Here is a 9574-nt window from a genome sequence, read left to right as displayed (position 1 = left end):
TACGGCAGGCTGATAATTTTTTTAAAAGGCCTGAGATGACTTTAAAAAAAATGAATTGAGCATATTTATACACTGTATGTACATTGGACATATGTAGTTTCAACATTTAGTGAAATTATCTCCGTCTTGGCACAGAAACCAATTTTTTACATCTTAGACTCACAGATTTACATCTTACGTTTATTACATTTGCATTTTAATATTTTAAGACGGCCCCCAGGCTATGAACACAAACCAATATTAGGCAACTTCTGCCTGTTTTCACCTTCCTTATTAACATATTTACACGCAACATAATTGTGTTTCAAGTGGTCTCTTAGGTCATGCGCTGTATTAGAGTTTAAAATAATGAAATCAATTCAATATACATTTAAGAGCAGCATATGCAGAAATACTTTTTAAGTGAGCACGCCAACACATTATGAAGTCAAAAGTCACACTGTTCAGTAGCGCTGCGTGGCTGTTTTCTGTGGCACATGGAGTTTTCTGGTCCAATAAAAACACAGATGTTTGAAGGTCTGTGACTCCTTGTGCATCCTGATTTTAGTCATTTATCGAGGACAAAGTACCAACGTTCTTTGGTTCCAGCTTCTGAAATGTGAGTATTTACTGCCACTCTCTGTTTTGTATCATTGTAAATCTACCAGTACATGGCAGGTCCAGTCAGGACCGGCTACAAAGAGCCACGTGGTAAGCTTCCGTCTTCAGTCCAAAAGGCCTCCGGGACAAGGGCTCAGTCCTCTGCAGGACGGAGCCTGGAGCTGAGGGAGATAGTCGTCAATCAGTGTCTAACGTGAGCTGAGGATGTAATGTACTCGTCACCCCTCCTCAGACCTCAGCTGGCCTCCTTATGGCCTCACAATAGCTTCAATTACACGTGCGGGGTGGTCCCCCTCCTCAGCCCCCCCTGGGTGGCGGCAGGCTCGCGTGGGCTGTTAGTACCGCGGGCCATGTTTATGGGTTCCCTGAGCTCGGAGTGTGGAGAGGTGGTGATGAGGCCGCCGCTGGCCGTTTATCACTCCCCCGATAACTAGTGGGGAATTTATACTGCGCCCAGGTGCAGCAGGCAAGGGAGGGAACACTGTATGATGCCGGAGAGCGAGGCCTTCAATGAACCCTGAGGGGGGTGGGGCGGGTCAGGGCGGGGGCACCACCCTCGCATAACCCCCGAAGGAAGAAGGCATCAAACCCTTTATCTCGATCATATCGCAAACATTTCTCGACTTCCTTCTGAGCTCAAACAACAAGCTGTTTCCAATCGGCGCCCATCTGAGACCTGAATCTGTGGAGTGAAACTGTAGGTCACATGGTAAACTGTTAAGTTTCCGTGAGGATAAACAAGATAATGGGATCCGTTCTGCCAACTGAATCAGCAGAACAGTGTGGCTGCCGGCGGAGTTTGTCGCCTCAGCTGTTTTTTTATTTTGTTTTATTTTCAAGGAAATACAAACCACTGTATTTTTCTAATAATCAGCTCCTGCTGATAGAGGACTACAAACGGGACTAGCGTGTGAGTGCATGAAGTATGAGGAAGAACGACATTACAGAGGCGTTGGAATTGGGAGAGGCTAAAAAGTTACAAAATTAAAGTAAATGTAAGAAATGATTCCAATATTCAGACTTCAGATTTCTTGAAGTAAACCTCTCCCTAACGCTCTGGCCCTAACGACCATTTCATTGGCCCAGCGGGGGTTTGGATAAAGGGTTACCGTGGGACCAGTTTCTGGGCCTCGTGTGTGTTGAGCGTGGTTGTCACTTTCAACTAATGCTGGGATGTTTTCCTCCCACATATATAATAAAGGGACTGAAATGTGCAGCTTGTATTAAAATCATTGTATTAAAATCATTTTTCTCGTTTGTTGAGTTCACTGGGTAAAAGATATGTGCAAAATAGCTCATCGAACTATGAAGCAAAGAATCTCTGTCTGTGTGTCTGTGTGTCTGTGTCCCATACCCTGAGAACCGTTCATCCGATCTCCTTCACATTTGGTGCGCAGGTGCACTGATGGGGACCCAAAGATGTGCAGTGTTGAAGTTGGTGCAATTTAAATAAATATATTTGCTTTTGTTGTTTCATCAATTTTCTCTTTTTATTTTAAGTGTGAGAGAGACAGACAGGAAAGCAGGGCAGAGAGAGGGCTGGACTTGAACGGTCCGGTGTTAAGGACCCGGTGAGCTACATCGAAATAAAACGCAAGCAGCGATACCAGGAGCCAAGCTATCGGCCATTCCCCAGAACAGGCAGTGCTCTAGTTTGTCGAACGTTGGCCGCAGCAGGAAAAACGCCAGTATTGGCAGTTTTTACAGGAAATCAACTTAGGTTCCATTCTCATATTTGCATCCATCGTGATAATATTGCAGATTCCAGAAATACCAACGTCGATTGGGTCAAATTGCATTCTCAAAAAGTATTTTTAACTGCTTCATCCTCTCTTAGCATCGCTGGTCCTACTGTGTGAACAGTATCCTGTTCATGTGTGGTCTGACCATGGTACACAAGAGGTTTAAAGGGGCCATGCATGAGATTTTGAACATTAATATAGCAGCAAACAACTATATTTGCTATGTGAAGATAGAGTGGGATAATGTCTCAGAGAATGTCTTGTAATCAGAGCTTCTCTGATCCTTCCTTTGGTAGCCGCACCGGACACACCTGCACGTCCGCAGTGCATGTGAGACCAAGGCCAGGTCTTTAATACAGGCTCCCCACACTGTTATTTGCTTTGCTGTGGTACCGACGTATAGGCTACGCTGGTGACGTGGCTTTCTAACGAAGGCGATTGCTTCTAACCATTGTCCAAACAATCGACAATCGGTCGATCGTGCTATCAAGGCGTGGTGGTAGAAAGTGATTTAGTTTGTCTGATGAGATTGGAGGAGGCAGGTATACATTGTGGAGGGGAAGCAGTGCTTTTATGGGTTCTTTGCTCTTCCTAAATTATTTTGGATACAATCTGGATATGCCAAAAGATGCATTTGACGTGGCAGTCTGAACTAAGAGAGTGGCTTCCCACAGGGCATTTTACCGTAAAAGCCAGATGGCAAAGTGAGTTCAGATGACCTTTTTAGATTTTCTTCTTCAAAAGATAGCGGGCCGCTGCTGACCTTTTGCCATTCCTAAGATCTGTTCTTCACCAAGTCATATTTGCAACGTCTAATCACTGTAGAAAAGAATTAGTTTTAGAAACACTGTCATTGAACGGAAGAGCGATTTTGCATTGGCGACTAATTGACCTACTACTGTATTATTAGAACTCTCATTTCTTATGAGAAAAAACAGATTCAGGCCAAATTGTGTTTGGAGTGAAGACTTCATCTTTGAGAAGAGGTCGAGCTGCTTTCAGTGCTGCCAATGGTCAAACCTCGACCCCAGAACCTGCTCTGTACCGCGTAGACCTGGAAAGAAGACAGAAATGGTTCAACAAAAACAAAAAAGCTGTTAAGTGAACGTTTTTTTGGAAAGCTATTGGAAGCCGCCGCCACCTGGAAATCTCTACAACAAAAGTGGTGAGAGTTTTATCATAAGCAATAGTATTAATAGAAAAAAATTTAAGTTGGCAAATACTGAAATTTACCATCAAATGAACGGAAATTTGACACCTTGCAATAACTGGCTGAACTACGCATTGCCACTGTTGGTTTTCCTACATGTATAGTGCATCTTGGGAGTCGTTCTCTTCAGTACAAAATGAATAGGCCAGTCATAGTGCTGGTTACTAGTCCCTGGCCTCGCTGGGGTACTGATTCGCTGACCTAAGACGGTCAGAGCCTGTGAATTAAAGCCGAGCTCAGCTGGAGTGAAGGGCTTGTCCTCCCCCAGGTGCCAAATGGATTCTGCAGTTATTACCATAACGCTTCGCTCCAGCTCATTTAGCCGCAGCCCACAGCTGGTCACAGGAAGAGCTGCACCTGGTACAGCCAACAGAAACCGCTGCTTTACTGTCATGATATGTCAAGTGAAGAAAAGCAGGGATTTTGTCCTCGTCTTGTCTGACTGAATTAGTGAAGTAGTAGTAATTGATGGTCACTTCTGATGGGATTTCCTTTGCCTACCCTTGTAATGAAGAAGTGATCAGGCACAGTGGACGTCTCACTCCAGAAACCGCATGATAGATGGCCGAGCATTTGGCTCCACCGTCTGCTCCATAATGTGCTGCTGCCCCCCCCCCCCACCCCCTCGTCATGACAAAGGAAACTGTTTACACTGGTCCTTAATAAGGCGAGAGGAACATGTGTGGCCCGGTCCATAACCCGTCCTCGTATGATGCTAAAGGTGACTATATTGCTATAAATGAACTGATACTAACGCGTACTCAGTTCTGCCTTTCTGCTGCTTTCAGTATACTGCTGGTTATAAAATACAACAAAGGTAGTGCAGAATCCACAAGCTTCAAAGAAAAAGGTCAAACAGAGGCTGCTAGATAACATCTCCAAATAAATGGTCATTTTAATATATTTTAAATAATGTAACATTTAAAAAAATGAATTAAATTAGTAGTTTTAATGATGTATTATGAGCAGCTTAGAGTTAGAATTAGGAAGCTAAACGAGTCATAATTCCCTCTCTAACATCTATTTTATTTTGCTGTGAAAATATCTCCAAAAATAAAATCTTACAAGATTATATCACGATCATAATTTGACTTTACCCAAGACTAATTTTTACCTAAAAGAGCTGAACTTATCATAATGCATATATTAACTTGGTATGTTAGCTCTTAGCTAACGTTTTTTTAGCCAAGCAGGACTGTGCTGCTAACAGCTAACGCTAACTAGGTTTCCTCCTGCTGATTGTCCGTCTCCATATACCGCCGACATGTTTTGGTCTTAATAGTGTGTCACACACTAGCAACCACATGTGGAGTGAACTACTCCTGAACACGCATCTTTACTGAATACCGGCAGATTCCGATCTGCACCCAATCAGGGCGTCCCTACATTATATTATTATACGATATGTGTGGACACAGTTCGTCAACAGTTGACAGCTGTGCTCGAAACTCTATCGGTGTGTAGTTGAGATGAAAATGAAGGCGAAGTTTGTAGATGAGTTTGGTCGGAGCAAGTGGGTAAGGGGCCGTGAGCCCCTCCGCAGCCCCAAAGCACTCACAGGCGGACTCTCTCACAGAAGCCTCGGCAGCCTCCCAGCTGCAGTCAGAGCAGAGAGGAGACGCACTCTCAGCGTATTCTCTGCAGTTAGTGGATCTATAGGTGTTGGCTTCATGTTTACATGAAACAAATAACAACCGTAGCTGTGTTTCAGCTGCAGGACAGCAGTGAAGGCCCAGGTATAAAATGCACGGCCCCCCACTGGTTTCTGAGACCTTAGCTTTTACTGAATTCATAACAACAGGGGGGGCTAATACTGCCCTGTCTTCTCAAACACCCAGTGCCACACTAACTGAGGATAAAGTAGAGAAACTCTTGATCTCAGCAGGCCGTTTGGTGAGTCGACAGATTTCACCTTTGACAAAATGAGTCACAAGAAGTTTGAGTCGAGTCTGGATTCAAACTTCACAACATGGTCTGGCTGTGAGGTGACAGATAAACCCTGAACCAACATGACAGCCTCATTCTGAACCTTCATCAGTATCTGTTGTCTCCTGTGTGTGAGGAGGACTCAATACAACTTATTCACACCCAAACTTCACCAGATTAATTCACTATTTTATACATTGTTTCATGTCAGTGTAATAAATCCTCTTTATTGACTGAGTGCACGAACAGAATGTTGGTTGTAAGAAGCGACACGTGATATAAACTCTGCTCATTTCTCTGTGACTAAGATGTTTCAGTGAGGACAGTTTAAAGGACAGAGACTGACTGACTCATGTTCTTCTGCTCTCAACATGAACTCTGTACTTTGAGCTGTTTCAGGAGGAAAACTGACTCAGTTATACTCTCATATTAGTTTCACATCTTCTCCATCAGCTTTGTATGAAACCCTGTAAATAAGAGAAGAAGAAAAGACTTTCTTCATTCTTGAATCAAGAAATACTTTATTCATCATGTAAACCTTCAGTTTGTTCACATCCCATCAGTGAAGTCTGTTCAATGACTCTTGTGCAATCATTTCATGAACATATTCACTTCATCCTCACAATATATTTGTTTGACCAGAATCTCAGTTCTGTAAAAGAGAATAATGAATGATTTACTTGTTGATTATGATTATAATCATTAGTTATATAATACATCATAGTACCTGATTTGTACAACGATTAAGAAAACAACAAGAACAACATTTAATCTGTTATAGAAAATAAACATAATTTCACTTAAAGAAATCTTTACAAAGAGTGCTGAGAACTAAATCTCTTTGATAAAAGAAGCTCTGGTGATTTCTCTCTTTAAGAGCCATGCAGTGGAAGAGAAGCAACAACTAACTAATACATCAATACACATATTTATCAAACATTTAAACCTCAGAGCAGTTTACATTTTCATGAAGAGAAATATCAGTTCAGGTCAACAAAGATCATCATGAGCAGTGATAGCCTCCATGGTTTAACAGACACAGGAAGGAGCTCCACCTGAAGGAACTCAAACATGTACACAACAATGATGACAAGATGTCAAAGTACCGCCCTCCATCTTTGATTGACAGGTGAAGAACAATGAGCAATGAAGCGACAATGATGAAGACAAAATGAGTTTCAGGATTAAAACACAAAAATGAATTTGCTGTTCCATGAATCACTTCTGTCTATTTTAGTTTACAGAACTCAGCAGTGTCTCCATGATAACCATAAAACCTAAGTCCAGCATAGAGAGGCTGAGTGAATGTGGTCTGGACTCTGTGGAGGAGAGTCATGGTTTCAGAGACGCTGTAGAAAGACAGAATACCTGCTCTGTGATCCAGGTACACTCCTACTCTGGAGGACTGAGGACCAGAGACGCGAGTTTGGATCTTGTTGTACCGAAATGTAAAACTGTTTGTGTCACAATCTAACGCCCAAGATTTGTCATTCCATCCAAATCTACATTCAGCATAGCGCCCTGTTCTGCTGATATTCTTGTATGCGACTGCTACATAAACTCCTCTTCCTCTCCTCTCCACCTCCCAGTAACAACGTCCAGTCAGACTCTCTCTACTCAGGACCTGAGAATATGCAGTGAATCTGTCTGGGTGACTAGAATAAGACTGATGTTCACTCATAACTGTTGCTTTTCTGTTCCCCTCAGATAATAACAGCTCTGTGTTTGCTGTGTTTGGATCCAGTGTGATTTCACTTGAATATCTTAAGAACTCAGCTCTGGTCTTGGGCTCTGCTTGTGAAGGAGACAGTAAAACGTCCACTTCAGTCGCTGCCAGTGAGACGTTTGTCCTCTTCTCTCTCAGAACGTCCTGTAGTTTATCTCTGACTTCTGACACAGCCGCCGTCACGTCCTCAAAGTAGCTCAGAGGACGGATATGGATGGCGGACGAGTCTGTAGCTTCTCTGAGTGGTGGCAGTGAGGGGTAGTTGTGTAGAAACTGGTTGTGATCCTCTGTGTGTGAGAGCAGCTTCAGCTCAGCGTCTCTCCTCTTCAGCTCAGAGATCTCCTGCTCCAGCTTCTCCTGAAGCTCTTTGACTCGACTCACTTCACTTTTCTGCTGGGATCTGACCTGCTGCTTCACATCGGAGCTTCTTTTCTCCATGAGACGGATCAGCTCGGTGAAGATCTTCTCGCTGTCCTTCACCGCTTCGTCGGCAGAGCGATTCACGGCCTCCACCTCCTGCTGAAGCAGCTTCACGTCTTTCTCTCTGTCCTGGATTCTCTGCTGGATGTTTAGTCGACTCACCTCCAGCTCTCTCTGCCTCTCAGTCCTTTCTGCTGCAGCTGAGACTGTGTCGTGGCCTTTGTGTTCATCCACAGAGCAGAGGTAACAGATACACTGCTGATCAGTACGGCAGAACATCTTCATCACCTCATCGTGACGAGAGCAGATGTTCTCCTGGAGCTTCTTGGAGGGGTCCACCAGCTTGTGTTTTGTTAATGGAGCCGCGTCATAATGATGCTGGAGGTGTTTCTCACAATAAGAGGCCAGACAGACGAGACAGGACTTGAGGGCTTTCAGTTTCCTCCCAGTGCAGACATCACAGGACACATCTTCAGGTCCAGCATAGCAGTGATCAGCAGGAGCAGCTTGGAGTCCAGTCTTCTTCAGCTCCTCCACTAAAACTGCTAACATGGTGCTTTTCAGCAGGAGAGGCCTCGGTGTGAAGGTCTGCCTACACTGAGGGCAGCTGTGGAGTTTCTTCACATCCTCTTCATCCCAGAAGCTTTTAATACAGTTCATGCAGTAGCTGTGTCCACAGGAAGTAGTCACCGGATCCTTCAGTAGATCCAGACAGATGGAACAAGAGAAGGCTTCCCGATCCAGCTGAACTCCTTTCTGCGCCATTTCACCTCTCAGTGACAACGACTGTCTGAGTTTCGCTTCACTAGAAGTGACTCTGCTTTGACTTCTGATCTGAACAACATGTGTTTGTTCAGTGAATGGAGGCTGTCAGCTCTATCGCTGCACCACCATGTTGGTTACACCCATCTTTAAAACTGTAGATCTGAAGGGGAGGGAACAAGGAAACATGTGGGCAGAGTGGAGCCGCTGTGTTTGAGAGCAGGAGGAAGAAGGAGGGCTTATCAAGCTGTGCTTCATTCCAGGAAGAGGAGCAGCGCTGTGAATGTCAACTTTGCTTCCTCATTCACAAGCAGAGCCTCGGTTAAAACCTGCTCCACTTATGAAAACATTTCATTTCTGTAGTTGTTAAATATTTCTTGTCTCCTCAGAGGAAGAGTTATAGACAAACATGAAGCCATCAGAAGACTAATTCTGTTCAGTTTTCTTTTACTGCTTCAAAACAGCTGACAAGAGAGTTATCAAATGAAACTAATATGAAACATTTAAATCGTCGTATAATACCTTTCTCTCATATTTAATGATCAACGTTGAAGCATTTTGACAAAAGAGTTGAGTTTCAAGATATGATTCTGATGCAAAGCAGCGATTCAAGATTCACATTTATTCATTTCATGACTTCATGACTGGACCTGATATAATCTGCACATTTTCCATTTGTTGTTGATGTTAAAATATTCCACCTGTTGTAAAAGCTGAGTCACTCACTGGTTGAGTGACGACTGAGAAAACTGCTCAGGAACAACATGAATCTCCACCAACCATAAACTGATGCACAGGAATGAGGAGGTATGTAGATATGTAGCTTTAGAATAGTGTTTCCAGTTATATTAGTGCGAAACAGTTGTTTAATTTAGCTGTCAATTGATCTGTACCTTTTAAAATTTGACCAATTAACGCTGTACTCCAAGAGTGCAGTCGGGGGAAATAAAAGACCCACATAAAATATAAATGTATCTTAGTGTCTGGTCTCATCTTTTTAATTAGGCTACATTTATATATTATTATTTGTACAACTTGTTTTTATGAAGATGAATTTTTGTTTGGTTTAATATGTGATATGAACTGTTGTTACGTCCAATGTTGTTCTGGAGACATATTTAGCTAGTTCTGCCGTGAGCCCCTCCGCCGCCCCAAAGCACTCACAGGCGGACTCTCTCACAGAAGCCT

General features: G+C 43.3%; 1 protein-coding gene across 1 annotated transcript; it reads right to left on the bottom strand.

The window, feature by feature from the left end:
• Positions 1 to 6516: 6516 nt before the first annotated feature.
• On the bottom strand, positions 6517 to 8421 carry LOC306775198 (tripartite motif-containing protein 16-like). Its single transcript, XM_079265501.1, has one exon. It carries the CDS (start codon positions 8387 to 8389, stop codon positions 6707 to 6709), a length of 1683 nt encoding a protein of 560 aa, XP_079121627.1. The 5' UTR covers positions 8390 to 8421; the 3' UTR covers positions 6517 to 6706.
• Between the last annotated feature and the right edge of the window lie 1153 nt (positions 8422 to 9574).

This window comes from Melanostigma gelatinosum, assembly GCF_949748355.1.
Source record: "Melanostigma gelatinosum genome assembly, chromosome: 3".
Taxonomy (NCBI): Eukaryota; Metazoa; Chordata; class Actinopteri; order Perciformes; family Zoarcidae; genus Melanostigma; species Melanostigma gelatinosum.
This window is presented reverse-complemented; position numbering and strand designations above follow the sequence as displayed.

Coding starts and splice junctions, on each gene's coding strand:
- LOC306775198 (XM_079265501.1), bottom strand. CDS start 8,389: ATGGCGCAGAAAGGAGTTCAGCTGGATCGGGAAGCCTTCTCTTGTTCC.